Source organism: Siniperca chuatsi, linkage group LG11, assembly GCF_020085105.1.
Source record: "Siniperca chuatsi isolate FFG_IHB_CAS linkage group LG11, ASM2008510v1, whole genome shotgun sequence".
NCBI lineage: Eukaryota > Metazoa > Chordata > Actinopteri > Centrarchiformes > Sinipercidae > Siniperca > Siniperca chuatsi.
In genome coordinates this window covers 26919744-26944222 of record NC_058052.1, presented here as the reverse complement: position 1 = coordinate 26944222, position 24479 = coordinate 26919744, and the positions used below count along the sequence as shown (strand labels likewise).

Here is a 24479-nt window from a genome sequence, read left to right as displayed (position 1 = left end):
ATAGAGACCCAGTAACATCAATCATACACACACACACACACACACACACACACACACACACACACACACTCTGCCCTCTTTATTCCCAGTAGAAGGGCTTTTCTTGATTTTTAATAAAGGATATCTGCAGAGAAGGTCAAGGTTATTCAATTGTTGGCCATTCATCTCCTCTTTTTGCTCTCCCTTGATGCACACACACATACACACACGGATGAACACACACACCACACAGATCTCTCAATCTTTACTACTGTCCCCAGCTTGGGGACCCCTGCACCTTGTGTGTGTGTGTGCATGTGTGCATGCTCATCGGTGTGAACAATGCAGCCGTCATCTCTGGGGTGTCTGGTTATCCATCACTGGCTTTATGTAGCTTTGCTGCTGTCTTCTGTGTATTTCATCCACTGCGAGAGTTTTGCACAGCGTTCAAGAGGTGTCACAGATAATATTACTTACTGTTTTATCAGAAGACTGTTTGAACTTAATACAAGCATAAATGGTGTGGAAATTGGAAACTGGATGCAGTGCCAGTGGCAAGATAATACTATTACTGTACATGTGAAGTAATGTATGTTGGCTTCTTGTAAAAGGCAGCTGTGGCAGGATAGAGTCAGTATATAAAGCTCAGGTGATTGTGGAGAAAATGTTTAATCTGTTTCCTCTGGGGATGTGAGCTAGAGATTTGTGAAAACGATTATCGAAATACACTGAATTACAAGACCAAATATTTGAAATTTCATCTGTCTTTGTGTCCTAATCATTGATGATACACTCAGACCATCATATGATGTTTACATTAGAGGGTAAACATTGATGGAATTTTTTAAATCTCCTCTCCTCCCAACTTATTGGTTCAAGAAAGTCTCTAAGAAGCACTGAGGTGAAACAGGAGTTCCGTTCTGTAAGTAAGAAAATCTCATTCAAAATCACACTGACATTTATTATATGGCATAATTACTAAATATCCAATTCTCCAATACTCCATTTGTCTGGGCAGACAATCAAAGATTTTTTTAAGGACCTTGCCAAAAGTAAAAAAAGGTCAAAGCAAGACGGCATTAGACAAGAGCATGAATGGATATCATGCATAATGGAGAAAATGTTATATAATATAGTTGCTGCCATGCTGGAAAGTTTTTTGAATTGCAAATTGCATTAGAAAATGCATTTATCTTAAAATATGGGTTGTAAAGCCTTGGATCTGGTTTCACTTTTTCACAAAGACTCAGTGAGATATTGTATTGATTTACAAATTAATGGGAACAACTGCAAAAAAGGAAAACCAAAAAATACTGTGTTTTGAAAAAGTAGGCCATCAGACTCAACAATAATCCATACGACCTACAGGACAGTCAGAGGTGTAAGGACAAAGCATCACTGTCCAGTAAAAAACATGTATCTTCAAATTTGGTGGTTTTGAGTTTTTTGTTTCAATGTAAAAATTCCGCTACTTCTTAAGATAAAGAAATAATTTAAAACCCAATTGGATTATTTAAGAAATACATTTGTCATAAAGATGAAAACAGGGCTGTTTTCTTAGCTCATGACATCGACATACTGTATGTACTGTATGTATGCAGCTGACAACAAGGAGGCAACGACACGATTTAGTGTCGTTGCCTCCTTATTGTTACCTAAATAACCTAAAATAGGTATAATACTATTTATGTTAATTATTCTACAGCATATGCATACCTAATACAGCACTATATACTATGGTTCTAGGGATGGCAATGCTGGTCAGTTGCTCGCTCCACCACTTTAGTCCAGACTAAAATGGCGGACTAAGACTAAATATCTGAACAACTGCTGGACAGATTGAGATGAAATTTTGTAAAGACATTCATGGTCCCCAGAAGATGACGTTTACTGACTTTGGTGATCCCCTGACTTGACCTCTAGTGCTACCAGCAGGGTGACACTTACTGAAATATCTTAACAATTATTGGTCAGAAATCCATGGTGCCCAGAGGATGAACCCATAACTTTGGTGATAACCTGACTTTTCCTGTAGCACCACCAACAGGTAAAAGTTGTCACTTATCCTCTGAAATATTTCAACGTCTACTGTATCAATTGGCACAAAATTGTACATAGACGTTCGTAGTCCCGGGAGGATATATCCTAATGACTATTGTGATTCTGACTTTATCTCTAGTACACCATGAGGTTCACATTTGTGGTTTTGAGTGAAAAGGCTCAACACCTATTGGATGGATTGCCAATAAATTTGGTACAGACATTCATGTTCCCCTCAGGATGAATTGTAATCCCCTTGACTTTTCCTCCATGTGTTGTTGCTTCTTGTTGTTGGGCTGTAGACTCTTAGTCTTGTTTCTTGACTGAGAAGGAACCAGAAAATCCTGCAAACTGCCAGTCACTTGTATTCACCTTATTAATGACCATCATAATGGTTTTATACCTGGGGCAGAAGGCTACCAATGACATTTGATTGAACAGTGAAGATGAATAAAATGTTTTAAAATGTTAGAAGGTGATTACATACATTTTTTGCATTGAATAATATAGGGAAGGTTAGGACATAGGGAAGGTTTTGACTGGGCTGAGATGGGATTCCAGTGTGTTGTACATTGTTGTGAATTTAACAGTTCATTTGAATGAGTCACTGCCATGAAAAGTTTTTTCTAAATATGGTCATCTAAGACTATATAGCCAAGGAGTGGTAGTATTCTTGGAGGATTTTCAAGCCTGTGAATTTTCATATTTTTCTTTTCAAACACAGTGTGTGTCTTTTTAAACAAGGGAGGACATTTTTTCGAAGTGAAGTCACTTCTGGACAACTCTCCCTTCTTTAACAGGCTAATTTATGATAATGTTTAAGAACAGGCGTGCAGTGTGAAGGGTTCAGGTTACGATTAAAGGGTTAGGGAATGAAAACAGTCAGTGGAAGTCCCTCACAGTCAAGTTAAACAAAAACGTGTACGTGTTTTTGTTATTAACAGTGATGTCACTCTCAGCTGACTCGACTCTGTCACTGAAAGTCTTTGTATGCGTGGTTGTGTGTGTGACTGTGGTTGTTTTTGATTACATGTTTCTCTCTTGTATGAATGCGTCACCACGCTGTTGTGCAGTCCGGTGGTTAGTGAATGTCTGTCTTGTTGTAGTGGAGGAGTAGGAAAGAGAAAATCAATACAAGGCTTTTTTATGCATCCTGTCCTGTAAGACACACTGACCTTTCAGTTCAGCTGATAACTTAATTTTATTCCTTTCTTTTAGGGGACTGGACAGTCTACTTAACTTTGGTTGTGCAATTCAGTCAGGGAAGGAGACAGTCTGGGTGTCACTGCCCACTGTCTGGACACATCACTGCTGTTATTCCTTAAAAGCTAATACCAGTGTAATTTGATTTGCTTACTGTTGCCATTTAAGCCCATTAAATCTTAAATCTGCATGCATTAGCTGTGGCAAGGCTGTACAGTGTGACACTATAGAGAGTTGAAGTCCAGCCTCGTTTCTGAGCTATCCTCTAGCTGCTGGCAAAGGCTCCTGGGAGCTGTAGTTGTCCCAGGTCCAAGCTTGCCATGGAGTTCCCCTCATCTCCTAGCATGCCTGTAATGTAACAAAAAGCACATTACTAAGAGACACAGCAGAACATGTAATGAAATGAAGGAAAAGTTGTTGTGATGTGTTATAACAACTCAGGTTAGCTCGGCAGATTGTAGTGTGTCTTTGTAGCAGCAGAGGAATGTAAAGATGAGCACCTGTAACTTGAGTTGTGGAAAAGTCAACTGGCATGTAGATTCACATTAAACAACTCTAAACTGCATTTTTGTAATTCTTCTGGGAACTTAAGGGTATGCTGTGGAGTTTTCCTTTTAAACATTGATGTTTACATCCAAAATATATTGTGTGCATCTGAGGCCTAACTAATGAGTGGAACTCATTTCCGTCCTTATAAAACATGTTTTTAAAGTAGATTTTTTATTTTAAAACTTGCATTGTTTACATCCATGTTTACTTAAGCTAGCTAGTCTTCTTCCCTGCCTCTTGCTGGTGCATTGCTAGTTTCTTGGTTACAGCCACAAATTGAGGGACTCCATAAGTTTTGAATGCATGAATGCAAGCAATGCAATTTGCATTACTGCCCTCTGCAGTTGGCAGGGATGTGTATCATGTCACCTGCCTACATGTGAGTGTACGTATGTGTTCATATGCTAGTAGTGTACGGGTTACAAACCAAAATACTAATTGAAACATTACTTCATAGTGCCACTTATCAAAAACTACCTTTAAAGGTGGGGTATGCAATTCTAATCCAATACATGTCTTTTTGTCAAATTCAGCGAATATCTCCTCACGGTCCGCTAGCTGTCCGTTCAGTGTGTTCCCTGGCTCTGTAAATGGGAAATGAACAAAGTGGCTCTGACCGAGCCACACAGCACTATTCCAGCCATGATTTGTGTGTCAGGTAACGTTTAATGACTTGCCCACGGACATTCAGCTCACTTTCTAGTTTGCCGAGATCTGCTGTTGTTGTGATGTTAGCTATAGCAGCAGGAGAGTTGTGAGCATCGCTGTCTGGAGCTGCTGTGCTCATCCATGTTGTGTTTTTACATTCTGGCTTCTTTAAATAACATCACTGATCGTTCATCTTGCTGTAGTATCTTAGTAAAGGCCCTCATCCATTAGCAATCGTATTGCTATGTATGTATGTAATATGAACTGTGTGTTTAATTCTTTTATTCTCTTTTTCTACAATATTTTATTTTATCATAAAGAAGAGGTTTGTAAGAAAGGCTTGTGGTTTCCGTGACTGTCGTGTATGACAGGAGTGGACAGTAAAATAAGTGTTGGGTTGAGCATTCATGATCAACCTATGAAGGCGGTGACAGAGAAAACGAAACATGTACCTTCGCTACCTGAAGACATGAGGCTCTCTCTCTCTCTGTCTATCTATCCATCCATCCATCCCACTTGCTCTCTCTCCATCCATTTGTCTGTCTATCCTTCATGCATCTGTCTTCATACGACATCAATTATTCACCCAGAGCAGATGAATATTTCAAAGAGTGCCGGACTCTCTTCCTCTATGCCTCAAACCCTCGTCCCTGTCTCTGTTTTATCTCTGCTCTCTCCATCTCTTCTTCGTCCTCCTCTCTCATCTTTATCTGCCTCTGTGCCTCCTCTGCCTCTGCCACCATCACCTTCTCACGCTTTTCTCATCTGTGTATATTGTATATATATATATGGGTGTGTGTGGACCCTGATTCTAGTCTTGTGGAATCTGTAAAAGATGTGACTTTGGCCTCAGACTGTTTGCTGTCTCTGGTCCCCATTTATAACCTCAGCTGGCTGCAAGTGTGTGTGTTGGTCTCATGTCTGCGAGTGTGCACATAAGGTATGACTGTCTTCTTCTATGCCAGGCCTTTTTGGGAGGATTAATGGGAGAGGCGTTTGGAATGACGGTTTGTTGGGGCTGCAGGACGCCACTCCAGTCAGTTCCTCATTACCTATGAATGGGATATACCTTTCGCATGTTTTCATAGACGGGCTGAGCCTCTCTGCATAATCACAAACTTGCTCTCACAGTTTTTCACTTAACCAAGAAATGCGGGAGGAGAGCCACACCAAGGTTTTGCCCCGATTCTATTCCTCAGTAATCTGATGATTAACTTGTTATTGGATATTTACATTTGCAATAAATATTACTAAAAGTAATCAAAACATCATCCTAAAAACAGACTGTTGCTGACAACGGTTGCCTCACAGCACAAAGGTTTTGGGTTTGAATTATGCGGCAGGCCGGGGCCTTTCTGCATGTTCTGCCCCAGTCCACAGACGTGCAGGTTTGGTTTACTAAAGACTCTAAGTTGCCAATTTGATTGCATTTGAGTGTGAATGATTATTTGTCCATATGTCTCAGCTATGTAATAGACTGGCAACCTGTACAGGGTGTACCCTGTCTCTCACATGTCAGATGTGACAGCCTCCATCCCTCTGCAGAGGATAGGTGGGAATAGAAAATGGCTAAATGGATTGTAACCATAACCTACAATAACAAAACAGCCCCTTCTACAAACACAAATCAGTTCAGGAATCATTTAATATATACTGTACAGCATGTGCAATATTGGATTTTTTTAGTCTTCAAACCTTGCCATCTTTGGTCTTCCTGTAAGATGACAAATTAGTACAGTATATGGTATTTAATGTTAAAAGAAGTGCGCGTGTGCAACAGTTAGTGACTTGAAAATGTGTTGTTTTTGATAAAAAACATTGCATTCTATTAATTCCCCCTGCTGTCTCCTTCTCTTCACCTTTTAATGCTCTTTGTGAAAGTTTTACAGTGTTTTCACAATGACCTTGTGGGATGTGAAATGTGGTACTAATTTTGAGAAATGTAAGCATTAATAACACTACTACAGTATTAAGACAGGACAAAAGACAATAGCTCTCACGAACATCATTCCAGAAATCTACAGTATTCAAGTATCATCATTCATGTATGTAAACCATAAAAAATCATCGTCTTCAATATCATCACCTTTTGACTCAGGCATTATAACATCATGACATGAATATTTGTCTTCTAATCTGGGATTGTAGCTGAGGATCAAACTGTGATCATCAAGTGAGGGGAATGAGAGATGGCTCAAAAGAGGAGGCAAAACAAAAGGGCTTGAGGACTGTCTTATTCTTTATCTCTCTTTTTTTTTTACCTCCTTTCAATCTCACATGTCTGTGAGTGTATGCCTATGTGTTCTGTGTTCATGTGTTTTGTTGGCACTATTTTAGCATTTACTGTGGCCTGTGTCCGGCTGTGCTGCAATCTGTTTGCTCTCCCTCCTTCTCTCTCATTACAGAGAAGCAGCCCATTTGTCCTGACACACTCTTAGTCTCATGCGCTGCCTGATGGTGATGATAATGCTGTGTGTTTGTGCGTCCCAGCTCACAGGGATAGTTTGCTCCCTTTTAGGTCCTTCAGCAAATTCTTAAAGAACGATCCTATTATTTTACTACCAGAGCCAGAGTCAGACAGGGCGGTCCGATGTCTGTTACTCATATAATCACTCATTGCCTAGTAAACTATAGTATCGTTACGTTCCATTCAGATACCGAGGCAGCAGCAAGGATAGAGACGGCAGCTGCCGCTCTTGTAAATGTGAATGGTTATCTTCAACTGCCATGTGAGTTGATGATAGTTCTTTTTTTAGTTTTTTCAACTTGCCGCTGCGGCTTCTGGTGTAACCATTGTTTATAACATTAGTTAGCAAAACTTGGGATAGAGACGCAATGATTCAATAGCCTAATGTTTTCCAAAAACAACCAATGTGTTAAGTGAGGGAAGTGAAGGGACAGTCAACAAGAGAGAGAGAGAGCTTAGCAGCAAGCCACGAACAGCATTTACTCCATAAATGTTATCAAATTTTATCTATCAATATGTTCTTTTTGATCTTATTTTGTGTACATTGTAGCTTGGCCTTTGAAAATTGCTCGACAAATAAAAGATTATTATTACAGGCCCGTTTCTTACCCAGAACACACAATAAAAATGAGTTTCACTCTGTATTTTACTTGCTCCCTGTCTGGTCTGGCAGCGTGCCAATGTGACCAGCCTACAGTGACACTGCAGGCTTAGATAATGAAACACACACACACACACACACACACACACACACACATACAGTAACATACTGTCCAACCCGAGGCAGGCTGCGATGTCTTCAGCGACTGTGACGCCGATGTGTTGCGTGTGACAGTGTGTTCATGTGTTTGTGTATGTGTGTGTGTCTCCATTTTCACCTCTATGCAGCAATGGAATGGGATTACTTTGATTGACAGGTGTGAACGATGTTTACCGCGCACACACATATAATCGCACAATCATTGTTTTTAATTACAATTACTACATGAATATGTCATGTTGGGGTCGCTATGGCAACAGTAATGTGCACTGTCTTGGCTTGACATGAGTGGGATGTCTGATGTTTTATCTGCTCACGGGAATATTGTTATTCTGCCACCAGTGTTTCCTTCATTCAAGGCTCAGTCAGAGACACCTGTTATCCCTGCTGGCTGAGAACATATATTGATGTTATTTGCATATTTCTAATATATTGATGCATTTATTTCTGCATCTGATACTACAGTATAGAGTTTGTTTCTAAATATTGGATAAACTATAGTTCGAACTCGGCAAAGACAAAAGGGGAGACCACACACGAGTTGTAACTGAAAAGGTTTAATTCTAGCAAACTAAAAGAGAAAAAAACCTACATTAATCCAAAGTTAAATAATGTATGGATGGCTGTATGCTACATCAGTGGTGTCTGTGATGCATGAATGAAGCTGTTCTCCATTTGGCCGTATGTTACGCACCAGCAAGGGCAGGGAAATCTACTTAAACGGAGTGCAGGATGTACATGATGTGGCAGGTGTCACGATGGATCTCCGTCAGCTAATAATCAAACAGTGGCAGGTAGCTGTGGTAACACTTCTTATAGAGGAGGACTTTAATAAAGTGAAGGAAAAACAGGTAAATATCAGGTAGGGCAACATAATAAACATGTTAACCACAATTAAAGCGAAAGTTTCTTTTCATTTTGGGAAATACACTTATTCGCTTTCTTGTGGAGAGTTAGAGGAGATTGATATCAATCTCGTGTGTTAAGTGCAGAGCTCGAGCCGGGAAACGGTTAGCTTAGCTTAGTATAAATACTGGAAGCAGCTAGCCTGGCTTTGTTTAGCAAGAAATAGTAAAAGCATGTAACTCGCCCTAAAACCATAAATCTGTGTTTTTAAATATCTGACTGTGTATGGATTAAACAAACATGATATGATGTGTTTATCAGAGTTGCTGGTAGGTAGATTTGAACTGTGGCGGGAGCCAGGCTAGCTGTTTCCCCTGCTTCCAAGCTTTATACTAAGCTAAGCTAATCGCCCCCAGTGCTAGTGCAATAGTTCAATGAACAAACAAAATGAGAGCGGTAAGTGGTGAGCATATTTCACTAAATGTCAAACTGTTCCTTTAAAGTGAATTCAGAATTTAAATTTAGCAATGTTAAACCATGTAAATGATATGTAGGTAACACTTTACAAATCTCAACTCTGCTGTCACACATTTTGTTTACTTGTGCACAAGCTGTCAGCTCAAGTCAGCACAAGCAACTTCTGCTGTTTCTTGTGCTGTATTTATGGAGAAGAGAAAGAAGAAATCCTGCCCAGTTGGCACGAATCAGCACTGCTGGTTTGGTTCTAGAGTGCGCCCTGGAAAAAAGAAAATGTTGTGGTTATGTTGAATGGTGCAGAGAAAGAAACCAACTGTAATCAAACAAAAAGTGAAAGCCAGGAGAAAGAGAAAGACTTGAATAGTGTAGCAGGGAGTCAGGCCAGGTGACTCTGATGACCCTCTATGTAGATGTCTAATTAGCATCATCTATCATCTTTAATGGAAATATGTATTTGAGTTTCCAAAATTGAAAATGCAAATACAATTATAATATGAATTACACGTAGAGTTGAGCTGTTTGTAGCAGCAGTGGTGACTGCGTTAATTCAAAGTCGTTTTACATAAAATGTTAATGACTTAAGTTTTCCAATGTTTTATCATGTGGTCAACAAAATAAATTCAAACTATTCTATTTAAAATTCCTGAATTACAATTGATTTAAGTGATGTCAGTCATGTTGGAAGAAAAGGTTTTTCAGCTTTTTCATATGAAGGAAGTCATCTGCTTTTTGCCAGTTGCTTGCAAATGAAATAAGGCAAAAGTGTCGACTGCTCTCATAGCCTCCCATCTGCTCTCCCTGCATCTGAGCACTGCACGAATGCGTCATACTTGATCTAGTAGCAGTAAATCAAACCAGTTACAACTACTAATCGTCCCATGATCTGACTGATGGAGAGCCTTCCTTCCTGTAAGAATGGATTTCTTTGTTTGAGAGGGTCACAAGATAAAATTCTGAGAGGCAGCGGTTTCAACTCCAAATTGTGGATGTTTTGGAGGGCAGACCCAGGCCCCAAAAACTGCAACCCCTCAGTTTGATGCTGATTCTTTTGTTTTGCTTCGGTTCAGCATTTGATTTGAGCATATGAAGTTTTATCATTATCACTGAATATCAGACTAAACTTCTGTCTTTCCTCCCCTCTCTGTGTCTTCCTATAGGTTAACAGACCTGTCAGGCTCTCTCACAGATGGACCAGTAAACTATAAGTACAAGACCAAATGCACTTGGCTAATAGAAGGATAGTAAGTATCAATGTTTTTCATCTCCTCCTATCATCATTTACCTTATTTAGTTCCACTTGGTTAAAAACTGGGATTTTTTTTTTTGTATCTGGCTTAAGGGCTCCAGATAAAGAGCTTCATTACTGTGTAAATAGAAAGAGTTTGTCTTTGAATGTAGTTATTGCACTCTAGAGTTGCTTTGTTCTCATTAACTGCTTAGAGATGCGTACTACACCAACTGAATGCACGCAGTGATAGCTATGTAATTATATGAAAAGTGCCGTATACATTGTATTCTACTGTTGTTGACATAAAATGCCTGCTTGCATTAAATGTTAGGTATACAATGGTATACAGCCCTATAACAGTCACTAGCAGAATGACAACTGTAAAGATACAATCATTCTTTTTTGCCCCGTCTGGAAACAATACATTAATTGTTTAGGGTTACCTCCTTTAATCTCTGTTTCATCGGGGATGCTAGCTTGGCTTTGGGCAAAGCCTGAAGATGTTTATTGTCTCCTTGGGAAATATGTGAAGTATTTGAAAAGACGATTAAGAACATTTTTAGCCCACCAGCGGCATTTCTGTAGGGATTTCAATAAATGGTCTATCAAGTCAAGTCAAGTCCATTTTATTTAAATAGCCCAAAATCCCAAACCACAGATTTGTCTCAAAGGGCTTCAACTATAGTCGGCAAAAAAGTCGGTGCAGATACCACGGCCCCCTGACGATGAATGATGATTCTCTGACTTGTTGCACCACCAGAGGTCAACATCTTCACTTATACAAAACATATGCCTACCGCTTTCACACATGCATTGTACCAGTTTTTGTTCTTTTGGCTCTATGCCACTTGTCAATAATAACACTCTTCTTTGCAGCTGCGTGAAAGATTCATTCATTTTTATCTGCTGTATTGTACTGATAATTAAATGTCTTCTAAATCTGAGGTTATCCAGCTTTGGATAGAACCACCGTGTCTTTATACTTGTGAACAACTTGTGATCCAACATTGATGACAAAATTTCCATGGAGTTTGTTTTGAATATTCATAGCGCCCAGCTTTTCTCCAGCACCATTATCAGATCAACATTTCCACTTGTACACAAAAATGATCAAAATCAAATGGGCTGATTACCATGTAATGTTAATCTGAGCACATTCATGTGTCCAAGGGGATACATCCTTGTAGCATATCCTCTTGTGCCACCGTTTCCACTTTTAGCCCCACTACTAGTAAGGATCTAAGAATAAGAAAATGATCGGTATGTTGCTCGTTTCATCAAACACTGTTGTATTGTGAATTGTAGTGAACACCGATTACATTTACATGCACAGTAGCATCACGGTTTTGAGTCTTATTGCAGTTTTGATCATATTTGAGTTATGACTTTTACATGGAACGTAGACTAACCTGCATTTAGATACTTATATCATCAGTTATTGTCATAATTTATATTTTACTGACTAAATAAGTAACTTGAGTTGAGAATGCAAATTATTCCTGAATGACATAAGAACATAATTGTCTTTGTCTGTTATTAATAGCAATGTGGCAAGTTATAAATCTGAAACACTTAAAAGACTGAATAGGTTCCGTTTTTTGGAAATGTTGTACTTAAAACATATGGCATACAGTGATCAGAAACCTTGTGTTTACCTGCCACAGTATCCAGGTTTGTGTCAGAATACTCCTTTTAGCATATACAGGTTTCTCAAAACAGGGAAAAGAGGTTATTTCAGAGTTCTGAATCCAGGATTCACACCTAAACTAAACCTTATAATAATTGGGATTGCACACACCAACTGCAGCATCTAGGAGATACAGTTCCCAGTCACTTCAGTATAGCAGAAACGTTTTCTGAGGCATTGTGTCAATTTGTCATCATAACCACAGACTTCATAAAAAGTGGAGACACTTTTCAAAAGTAAGAATCATATGAAGCATATAGATAATATATATTCATCAAATGTATTTTTGTCATACCATCTATTCAGTCTCCTCTCTCTCCCTGTCTCCCAGTCCTAATGCAGTACTCAGGCTGCGCTTCAATCACTTTGCCACAGAGTGCAGCTGGGACCACATGTACGTCTATGATGGAGACTCCATTTACGCCCCTTTGATTGCTGTCTTCAGGTGAGCGCCTGCTATTCTGAATAGGAGAGCTGTGAGAGGGGGGAAATATGGAAATGACTCAGGTAGCCTTTGGCACAGCTTCAAAAGCTCCAACGAATTTGCACATATGCAGTCAAATGATTCCATGTATAGGCAAACAATGGACCTCATAATTACCACAATACAGCGATAATAGAAAGAAAATATTGCAGTCACTCACATTAGCCCTGAATACCGCTTCTTTTTCTGGAGCTTTATTGCATATTTTTCATTTTTTTTCCAAAGGACATTCTACAAGCATGTGGGTGACATGCTTTCATTTGACAAAAAACAGTAATACCACAATAATTTACCAACCTCCCACTTTCTACTCTGCTCCATTGAGGCTTATCTGCTGTTGAGAGTTCAGTTGCTCCAAGGATATGGAGGGGCTGCTTTGGCCTACAACCAAGGAAAAAAATCTGTCATTTGAATATACAAAGCCTTGACTTGTGTAGCATTATTACCTACAATAAATAAGCTTAAATTGTTCATTATGTATGGGTACATACTTGTGTTGTACAAAAAAAAAAGCCTATAGTTGCAGCAGGGATGAGGTTTTGACTCATTATGGGCGAGGGTACATTTATTGCATTTATTAAAAGAGACAGGCCGACCGAATAAGAAACCACCAACCCCCACTGAAAAACCTCATCAAAGAAATAAAAATGAAATGTGGTAAGACTCTGCTCTGCAATGTTGTTTTACTTTAAAGCTAATCACTGTCATATTTTTAGTCGGGTCTGCAATTACTGAAATGGAATCCTTTCTATCTTACAGCTCTCCAGTGGTGCTTTCAGACCAGACTCCATATAATACAGCAGCATTTCAAAATGCTTTTTATTATTATTACTTTTTGTTGAGAGGGATTGTCTGTCTTTCTCTGTCTCATTCTCAGTGGTCTAGCAGTACCAGAGACCAGGGGTAATGAGACAGTCCCAGAGGTAGTGACGACATCCGGCTACGCTCTGCTTCACTTCTTCAGTGATGCTGCCTACAACCTGACAGGGTTCAACATCGCCTACTCGTATGTCTAGACGTCAATCCTCCTTTATTCTTTTTCCAGTCTCTTTTGTCTGCCTTTCTGTCCCAGCGTCAGGCTAATATAAATACACAGACTTGCAGATACATATAAGTAAGGATGGGTATCATTTAGAGGTTTTACAGAAATTGAGACAATACCCTTCAAGACAACACCTTTAAATCTCAGATGAACTTAGGGCTGCCCCGTCTAAAGAGTTTCCTAGTCGACTGAAGCCATTAGTCACTGCACGTTTATGATATTAATTTAATTATTTAAATGTATATTTTTGGGGAATCAGAAAATGGTTTGAGTTCCAGGGCTGAGAAAGAATGTTACACGTAACATTGTCAACACTGTGATACATTACAGAGAAATAATGAGCGTTTAAACGGCAAGAGCGGTAATGATTCTGAATGTGTCTGAACAACCAGCAAGGAGACTGAACATTTTGTTAATTTATTTCAACACAGTATAAAATCACACAAGTTCCTTTGTTCAAAATGGGAAAGGGAATAAATAACTTCCAACTTCACAAAAACAAATACTCGCAGACGAATCTGTATGATGAACGTTACTTACAAATGAACTCGCTCCTCTGCCGCTTCATGTCTCTTCTGTCCCCGCCGTGTCTTCCTCATCCCTGGAGTCAGAGTCCTGGTCGGAGCCGCTGGAAATTACCTCAGTCAAACTGGCCTCAGTTGGTCTCAGAGCCTGTGTTCGGTCCCGGTCCGGCTGTGTTCACTGGGAGGCTGCTGAACCGTGTTCCGTTGCACACTTGCCCCCGGCTCTGGTTCTGGTGCTCATTCTCGGCCCCGCTCCACTGCCGCTCCACGGCAGCATCCTCCCACTGGGTCCCCCAGTTAGGTAACTAGCTAATGGCGGCTAGTACAGTTAGCAGCAGTGTGCCGGTAAGTTACTTCCTGTGTTACAGAAGAAACGGTATGTTTCGTCTCGATGACAAGGCGCCAATGGAGTTTGAGGATTGTTTTTTTTTCTGCGTCTACCCGACTAATGAAAACATGGTCGACTATGACTCTTCTCGTTGATTAACAGTTTAGTCGACTATTAGGGGGCAGCCTTAGATTAACCATCAGGAACTATCTTAAAAGCCAGATATTTTCCTCAGGAAGTAGTGAAGACCACAAAAAGAGTGTGGATATTGAAATTCTAACTTTTCATCAGCACAAATCCAAATTACACTGTTGCTACATGTCTGCTGGATGTGTAAGCAGGTAACTGTTTGGTTACACGTACAGCCATAATAAATTGTCAGCTTGCTGTGGAGGTCTTATACAGTAGTGGCCCAAAATGTCATGTAGCTTGTGCCTAAATTATTCCTGAATGACATAAAAAACATAATTGTCTTTGTCTGTTATGCAATAGCAATGTGGCAAGTTATAAATCAGGTTCCGGTTTTTTGAAATGTTGTACTTAAAACAGGATTTCTTTTTAACTGAAAATGCCCAGTCAAATTTGATACCTTAGACCTCTGAAACATCCCGTTAGCATCAGCTGAACACTAAGCTAATCTTCCTTTTGCTGTAACTGATGTTTCAAATCAGCACAGTGCAGCAAAAACAGATGGAGTCATCCAACCTACACAACAAAATAGGTAGTTTGCATTCCAAGATAAAACTTTGCTGAAAATGCCTCATTAGCAGTATGAGGAAGTCTGGACCACACACACTTACAGGCACACTTTTCACAACAGTTACTGTGTACATTCCTAGCTAGTTAAGAGCTACAGCTAGCTAATGTTAATGTTTGTAGTGTCGGTACATTTGTGCCAGTAAAGTGAGGTAAAATGTGAACGCACTGTAAAAAACAGTTTGTTGAGTTTGGTCCTTTGCTCCTGAATGTTAATATACAGCCGTTGCTTTTTAGCTGTTTGGTCTTTGTACGGTCTTGGTTGTATGGGAAGTGGTGGTGTACTGGTTTTGTTTCCCAGGCCCAGCCCTACTCAAAAGTCCCTTGTACAGTCACTCACCACCCTTTACTCACAGACACAAACCTGGCTGCTTGGAGCCGGTAGTGATGACACTGTGATGGAAAACTGAATGAAAATTGAATGTGGTAGGTTGGACACATGGGAGGAGTGAGGACAGTTACTGTACAGTCACACACACACTGAGGGTAGATCAAGGTTGTCATGACAACCCTCTTGTCACAGCAGCAAACCAGCCTTTTGCATCAACATCTGTATTTATCTGCTTTTATAGAGAAACAGCACGTAATGTTTGAAGTATCAGTGTATTGATGCTTCTTGTTCACAGTTAGGTTATTTAAATTCCCCCCCCTTAAGCTCCTAGTACTTCATATCTAACTAATAGTCTCTCATTTTCAGTCTCCTTTGTGTCTTTTTCTTTGTGTCCTTGGAGCTGTATTTCTAATTTCTCTCTTTTAAACTAGACAGGATCTGTCTTGCTCCATCTCTCTTCCTCGTTACATTTCAATTGGCAGATGCTTTTTGTCTAAAGCCACTTACAATAAGTGCATTCCAACTCTATTGGAACAAGAGGTAGATGTCTTTTTTTTTGGGATGCATCCCTCTCACTCAAACTAGGCTTTGTGTTCATGCTACGGCACAATTGTTTTTGTGTGCTTTTTTTGCTTTGAGGTTCATATTATATCATGGATCCAATAGGTCCAGTCATTCTTCACTACATTTTATTGATATATAAGGAATAATCCACAACAGGCTGTGCAGTTATTTAAAAATGACGCATGACTTGAAGGCTAATTCACCCTTACAGAATGCATTACTTTTCATAACTGTATGGGTTTGAGAGCATTATCCTACTTTAAATATTGTTGATTCGTATACCACAGCCATGGAAAAAACTTTTTTTTTTGTTCCTAAATTGGCTGGTAGGTTGTGGATAACATATACAAGGACACCTTTTAAACACAGTTCTGGTCACCATTTTTACCACTGCTCTGATTTAATGCGCAATTTATATTGAAGTACTTCTGCTTCGTGCCATGAAGCCGATTAACTCTCACTGTTCAAACCAACCTAACTGCAGGTAAAAACGCACTGATCATGGTTTAAACATAAGTGGCCAAGTGCAACAGTACACTCTGCGGTGTCCTGACATAGGATATTCCTCTCCACTTTCTACAACAGCTAGTCTCTTCATTTTCTCTGTCTGCCTCTTGGTGCTGGGCAGGTAGTGTGCAGTGAGTTCATTAGAGCTTGTATGCTGAAAACAGCTGCCTGCTTTGTCTGGAAATGTGGTTGATGAGAGTTCTGAGAATGTGCTCTAAAACCAAATATCAGCTGAAAGAGGCTAAAAAGCTCCACAGACCTGCATAGTTGGTGATCATTTTCAGTGGTTCCAGCACCACAACACCCTGCGTATTACCTATAGTCATTTAATCCATTGTTGAAATGTAAATATTGATTAGTGGAGCTAAACAATTAATCTTTGTTTTTTAATGGCAACTTTATGTTGTCACTATAATGTTACTATACTGTATATAAATGTTACTATAAGCAAGATAATTCATAACATTGTAGTTGCTTAAACTAGTTCCCAGCTTCTACTTAAGTACTACTTTCATGACGCATCCACAGTATCTCAAAGCTGTGGGCTATCTAAAGTAATATTTGGCCAGTCTCTGTGCCTATGCTACTGTATAACCTTGAAGAACTTCCCTGACTTCCTGCCTAACTGTGTCTCCCTCAGGATAAACTCTTGTCCCAACAACTGTTCGGGCCACGGCAGATGCGGCACAGCAAACTCTGTCTCGGGTCGTGTGTACTGTGAGTGTGAGGAGTACTGGAAAGGAGAAGCCTGCAACATCCCATACTGCAGGGATAACTGTGGCAGCCCGGATCACGGCTACTGTGACCTGACCGGAGAAAAGCTCTGTGTATGCAATGACAGCTGGCAAGGTAAAAGAGCAGGACAAACTGGACAGGAAAGAGGGAACAGAATTTTATCGGGGAAATTAAAACAGACGTATGGACGAACTGAGGAGGTTTATTGAGAAACTAAACATTGGAGTTTAGCCAGAATGGTGAGATGTGGCTGTTTGGCCTGGAGCTGATGAACTTTGTATTTCAATTCAATTCAATTTATTTATATAGCGCCAAGTCATAACAGAAGTTATCTGATTGAACTTTTCCTATAGAGCAGGTCTAGGCCGTACTCTTTATAATATTGAAAGAAGAGAGAAGATTTCAGAAGGATGATGGTGAGAGGACAGGAAAGGGCTAGAGATAGTTCAAATGTGTTTGATGTGCTATATCTGAACTACCTCATTTATTACGTGTTGATGATCCCAATAAGCATTGATTTACTGATTTGCAAGTCAGAAATGTCTTGATTTCTAGCTCAAAACTGGGATAAATTTGGTTAAAAAAAAAAGATTTTCTTTCGGATGACCAGCTAATATAACCACTGTTTCAACTGTATTCAATGACTATATTTCATCATGTAGTAAGGACCTGCTTCACATTGAATATAGTCATTGGAATGCTGTTAAAACAACAGTTATGTGTAACCAAGATGTCTAAAAAAATGTTACTTCAACCTAATTTAGTCCGGTTTACAACGTTTTTAGATGTCTTTTAAGCTTCAAATCACCAAATCAGTGCTTACTGGGATGTTATGTGCAAGAAGTTCATGTGTCATTGTTGCACCTTCATATAATTACTCTGTAATCACCATAAATGAGGCCAATGCCTGTGTTATTCATTCTCAAAACAAATACCACATTCCCCATGATGCCTGTAATGAAGAGGATCTTTTTGATGTTTCTTGTTTTGTTCATTATTAACGTGAAAAGGGAACAAATTGGAAAAAGACAAAAGGAGGAGATAAAAAAGCACAACAGCATCCATTTTCCTGTTTATGCACAACATAATGTTGCCTGATTCAATATTATTTTATATCATAAAACAATAGGTGTGATATCCTGGGAAATCTAGCCTAGTGGCGCATAATATATGTGGGTTCATTATTTGTTTTTTTAGGTTTCATTTGTGAACAATTCCGTCTTGTAGCAGCACACAGAACAACTTTATGATGGGATTGTGGTATCTGACTGAAAATAATTTTACACCAATATGTGTTTCTTGGTAAAACCTCAAAAGGACTAGCAGCCATAAATATAAAATAAATTGACTGTCTCATTCGTTACTGATGTCCCAATATCAATGTGGTAATTGTAGCTACATCAAGAATCTTCAGACTGAAATTCAATGCCAAACACACAATTAATATTTGTATTGTATCGTTTTATTGATGAAGCTGTGTGGCATAATCGCATCAATACAACACTCAATGCTTAATTTTCCTCTGCCTGGTATACCTGACAAACTGAGTCTACCCTCAAAACAATTCAGAACCAATGTTATCTTACATAATAATAATAAGAATAATAAGAATAAGAATAATTAATTAACAATAATAATGTTTTGAATCTAACCCCACCAGACATTCAAGGCCCATCAAGTTAGATTAGATGATGAAGCACTGCCCCCTCCTGGTTTATAGGTGTAAGCACAAGTAGAAACAGTTTAAGGGGAGTGAAGTCACTCTCTACTCTTGAAATTTCATTTCAAATTCATTCATAACCTGTATTTTAGCTTATTTTGTCTGCTGACATACATGTAATTCTTTATGAGCTTAGATAAAAAGTGTGTGTTTGTCAGTAAAAAAAAATAACATCAATGAAAAATTTGGAATAGTCGTACATATTTTGAAGAGATTTATTCTGAATTCATCATTTAAAATGCTGCATTAACCCCGAACAACTGATTTCTGGCATGAAACTAAGACTCTTTATTAGCACCCTGAAGACATTTGGAGACCTTTACAGGAAACTGTAACAGTAAATAGCAACTCAATCATCCCAAAGTTCAAACAGCGAAGTGCTGAGCATTAAGCAGTGTTTCCCCAAGGAATGGATGCATGTCTTTTCACTTAACCCTTTCGTTTATTTATGAACAGGGTACAGATTCCTCTAAGTGTGTGCATTTATAGTAACTATAGTGACCAACAATTTGAGACTTTGTAGAGTAGTTACTATAGTCAGAGCAAGTAAATGTACACACATTAGTCAAATTGTCATTAGTTTAAGTAATGAATCAGAATGCAATCAACAACACACACTCTGTGAGCAGACAAATAGAGACCCCAGTTCAGTACCACACAGGACCAAAGGATTAAAGTAATTTCACCTGAATGTCCGTCAGACTGCTCCAGGATGATTCCTGAACTGTGATATTCTCATCTTCAACCCTTTCATTTAAGGGGTCTGTCTCCTGATCGTGCAAATTAAGGGAAATCTTTTATAGAAGATGTCTGCATGCTAGTCATTGAGTTTAGTTTTTATTATTAATGTATGGCATATATTTTCCTAGCACAAACTAAGCCCTAGATCACATTTGTCTTTTTTGTTAAAAGTCTGCGGGAACGTTTTAAAAGTTTGCATTCAACAAACTCACATTTAGCAGTTGTTTTTCTTTTCACACAATAATCACACATCAAACTTTTTATTTGTGTGATGATTTCATGCAATAATCTGATTTTCACAAAGCAACTGAAAGATAATAAAACTTTTACTACCTGGTATAAAGATTTAAATTACATTTAACGGTCTGAATCTGCCCTTGTGATTTGTCCACTAATTTCTAAATGTTATGGGCGACGAGTCAATCATAAAATAAGCTGAAAGTCGAGACATCGGTGAGACAAAAACATGTGTGTGTCAGTGAGGAAAGCAGCACAGTCTCAGAACATCCATCTGATACATAAACAGTAGGGGTAATGAAGGTGCTGGTCGCCATAGCAACTGCCATTTCACAGCAAAACATTTTTTTATGTTAATGAAAAGAGCATGTTCTGCCATTTGTCTTCTCCCCTTCTATCAATCCACTCTCCTCATCCCACTATCCACACAAAGAAAAGTGTATTTGAATTAGTGTTTTTCATTTGTTTCTTCTCCTCATGTCTCATTTGTTACCTGCTGAAACATTAATCAAACCCACCTGTCCCATTAGAAAACCCCTGATGAGTTTAGCCTCTTTGAGTCCTCCATATCTGAGGAGCAGAGAGCTCAGCCGACTACACTAAAATGGATGATAGTGATTTTAGGCGTTAAAGCTGATCGTGTCTCTGTGTTATTACAACATGTTCATGTGCTTTCCCAAAGTCAAAGGATCGTCTGATCTTATCTATCAGCAGCACCAGTGATTGTTTTAGAACAGATCTATACTGGTTTTTCAATACCAATACATGCTGCAATGGCGAGTTGTTTCGGAAATGCATGCTGCAGTTTCCTCATCAAAACAAAAGATATTGTATGTAACTTTTTTGTTAGAACTCTCACCTCTTAGAGATAGGGATGTTATTCTCATAGATCATCGTAGTGCAGTAATTACTTTTTTGGGGCCCATTTTTGCCTAGTGAAAAAAAATAAAGCCACTTTGATGCTATACTGTATAGCATATAACTATGTTTGTGGCAATTAAAGATGCTATTTAAATAAAATGTGTCTTTTCTCCCTCTTTGTCTCAGGTCCAGACTGCTCTCTGTCCGTTCCCTCCACTGAGGCCTTCTGGGTGCTGCCAAGCATCAAACCGTCAGCTCAGTCTCTGGGTCGGGCGTCCCATCAGGCTCTGGTGCACTCTGGGCTGATGTGGGTGGTGGGCGGCTACTCTTTCAACTACTCCAACTACCACATGGTCCTCAAGTAAGCACCAGTCTGACAAACCTGATCTATGGGGCAGAAATCACGCTCAGAACACGCATTACTGGCAACACACAAGTGATCGTAAAGAGATTTTTCTGACAATGATAGCCCAAAGACCCTCCGTTCAGGGAAAGCACAGGTGTAATTAATATTAGCAACAAGTGCATTCCATTTAAGTGAGCTAGTTCCAAGGCCATGACATTGTGCATGCTGGCTGACTGTACTTGAGCACCTAAATGGAATGGAGTCATCAGTTATTCTTTCCACCTGTGCTTTTATCACTTCCACCCCTGTAGTATTGCACTGTAGCACCGACTAAATCTTGTTATACTAAGGGTGACTGACTTTTGACCATTACTCTGAAGTCTTCTGCTGTTTCTTGGATTTCTGTCTACAGCTACAACGTGGAGACCAGTACGTGGGATGTGGTGCCCGTCGGCAGCGGCCCTCTCTACAGATACGGTCACTCATTGGCTCTGTACCAGGTAGTACAGCCGGGGCTGCTACATTTCACTGACACTATAGAGAAGGTTGTGATTTGCACTTTACCTTTTCATACACAGACAGACACACCTGCACAAATCTAAACGCAGGCCACACAAGACAATTAAACTGCAAATTCCAGTATTAATTCTGCATTTTCACAAAACGTTAAGTGCTGCGCTGAACGTCTTCCTCAGTATCTGTGGGTGAAACAAACACCTGCACAAGTTAACAGTACAGTCTGTACAACACCTGTAGCCAATTAAACCAACCAACATTAATACTAGCCCTAACATACATGAAGACAGAGTCTGTGGAAAGAACCCAAGAGCAGAACAGAGACTGGATCAATAAAGTCAATAGTTTTATTTATAAACTTGCTTGGATAAGCGGAATAACTTGGTTGTGAGGAAGGCTGAGACTGGGCCAGAGCAGAATGGAGAACAGGGCACAACGGGGGTCAGAACCAGAGCAGCAGGAAATCAGGTGAGGTTGGGATGAAAGCCAGACCAGGGTTTGGTGGGGATCCAGTTAAGGGAGGCCAGGGAAGTACGTTCCAGAAGAGGGCCAACTGAGAAGGTGGACGAGGCAGGCCGAGGAACTGCAGGTAGAGGAGAACAGGAATTTTCCAACTAGACAAATACTATGGAGCAAGCTAGACGACAATCTGGCAGCAGGATGATGATGGTTGGCAGCTGGTGCCCTGACTCCCGTGCACCTGTTTCCACTCCTGTAATTAGTGCACACACACACACACACACACACACACACATACACACAGAGTGGAGGGGGGGCTTCCTGTGTTCCTGCCTTGTTTCCATCAGCTAGACATAAAATCCTTGAAGCTTCTTTTTGCCTGCCACCATCGAGGTGTGTTTGTGTGTGAATCGGTGTGTATGTTTGTCGTGTCCAACCAGACCTGCTGACTCTCACCCTTCAGCTTTACGCTGATATTTTAGGTGACTCCTCAACCAGGGCTGCACTGATGTGGAGTAAAGTGCGTATTAGAGCATGTTAGTTTATCATTAGAGACTTAAAGCTGCTATAATCAATATATTCATATTTACGGTTAATGAAATTATTATGTGCCGTGTTAAAGGTGAGATAAATGAGGTAAATGATTGAGCTGAAGAGGTGCTGTTAGGTGGATTTTCTTACAACTCGACAGAGCCAGGCTAGCAGTTTCCCCTTGTTTCCAGTCTTTGTGCTAAGCTAAGCAGCTTAGCCACTGTAAGTGGTATTGCTCTTCTTATCTAACGCTTGGCAAGAGAAGTGTATTTCCCAAAATGTCAAACTATTCCTTAAAACGGACCCCAGGAGGACTAACAACCACATCAGTGGACGCTAATGAGGATCCTACTTAAAATAAACAATGTGTTTTCCATATCAACTTTATAAAGTGACTATATGTCGATTTGTTTACGGTTCATTGCACTGCCCCCACTTGGCCAAAAAATCAATAATGGGGTTTAAAAAGGGTTTATGACATTAATTTAGGCATCGAGATAAGCAGTGTTTGGAAAACAGGTGCTATCCAATACAAGACAAATATTTTTATTCACAGCTTGTGTTTAAGAGAGACAAAATTAACTCTGAAGACTCATGTTAGCTTTAGGTATACTTCAGAATAACCAAACATTTCACCTCAGAGGGGAAATTCTCCATTAAAATATACATGAATAACAGCTCTGAGGAGGTTCTACACAGGTGGCGCTATGGCACACTGGAAGCAGCATGCAAGCTCAGACAAAACACATATACAATATCTTGACATTCCTCTTTAATGCGCATCAAGAATACCCAACAACTCCATGATGAAACTGATCAGAATTTCTATGTCAGGATTATCTTTTACATTATAAAGCATCACACATTCTTCTCTCTGTCTTACCTCTCATGTAGGATGACATCTACATGTTTGGTGGGAAGCTGGAGGCGCAGTCGGCCAACGTGACGGACGAAATGTGGGTGTTCAACATCCCTAGACGCACCTGGTCACCACGGGAACCAGCCCCGCCTCCTCCCTACGCTTTGGAGGGGCACACCGCCCACGTGGTGGAGCTGGCCGACGGCGAGCCGGTGATGCTGATCTTCTTTGGCTACTCGCCAATCTACAGCTACATCAACAAAGTTCAGGAGTACAACATCAGTGAGTACACCTGCTGACTCTGCTGTCATTCTTTAGTGATTGTTTCATTGCCTTTTATTATTGATGGAAGTCTTTGGATTTTAATGCAGACTTGTTGGGTCCTAATTGGTATTTTTTTGATGATTTTGATGATTTGCAGTTTTCTAGGTATTCATATTCTTACTTTGAAGGTGGAGTGGGCAGAAATTGGCATTCTTTGTCAATGACAATGCTCTTGTTGGGATGTTGCTTCATTAAAGTAATTGTTCTTCAGTCAGTTTTGTAAATATGTAATACATATAACAGTATAACAACACTTGACTGCTGAAAGAGATATTAACAGATGCAAGTTTTCAACTTCAGATTTGGGAGCAACCCTACTAGCCGCATATGTTTAAACACACAGTAGAGTACAATGAAAACACCACACAAGCTCTAGTCATGTGACAAACAGTCCTACACTGACATCTTTCTTTATATGTTGAACACGTACATGGCCTGAAGACGCAAGGCAACAAGTTCAAATGACTAGAGAAGTGCATCTAATCAACCCATCCCACAACCAGAGCCATCAGCTTCTTCTTTCTTATTTTGTATATCAGGTGAATCTCAGATCTATACCTCAAACAATTCTCTCCAAAAACGTCACATTAAAGGAACTAAATCTTGTTGTCTGTGAGCTGTACTTTCTGGAGCTTCTCTGTTTCAAAGTTTGAAAGACAGCAGAGGCCACTGTTATAGTACCGAAGTCAACTTTGAGGAAGAAGAGGAAGCAATGTTGTGGTTGAGAAAG

General features: G+C 39.7%; 1 protein-coding gene and 1 long non-coding RNA gene across 12 annotated transcripts in view; one reads left to right on the top strand and one right to left on the bottom strand.

The window, feature by feature from the left end:
* Window positions 1-24479, top strand: part of atrnl1a (attractin-like 1a) — a 259623-nt gene that overhangs the window by 19220 nt on the left and 215924 nt on the right. For all 10 annotated transcript variants that reach the window (XR_006379858.1, XM_044214108.1, XM_044214113.1 and 7 more), the window contains exons 2-8: window positions 10127-10210; window positions 12216-12329; window positions 13246-13374; window positions 17061-17269; window positions 20901-21075; window positions 21473-21560; window positions 23461-23707. Coding sequence is in view for 9 of the 10 variants with exons in the window: in XM_044214108.1 (XP_044070043.1) it covers window positions 10127-10210; window positions 12216-12329; window positions 13246-13374; window positions 17061-17269; window positions 20901-21075; window positions 21473-21560; window positions 23461-23707 (1046 nt within the window). In the remaining variant the exon portion in view is untranslated. The remainder of the gene's footprint in view (window positions 1-10126; window positions 10211-12215; window positions 12330-13245; window positions 13375-17060; window positions 17270-20900; window positions 21076-21472; window positions 21561-23460; window positions 23708-24479) is intronic.
* On the bottom strand, window positions 1828-14278 carry LOC122884325. 2 transcript variants are annotated; one of them, XR_006379864.1, is made up of 4 exons: window positions 13951-14278; window positions 12666-12749; window positions 12180-12358; window positions 1828-3570 (listed from the first exon to the last, which is right to left on the bottom strand). It is a non-coding gene; the product is annotated as an uncharacterized LOC122884325 (long non-coding RNA). The 2 variants fall into 2 exon arrangements; XR_006379863.1 differs by lacking the exon at window positions 1828-3570 and adding an exon at window positions 8188-9228.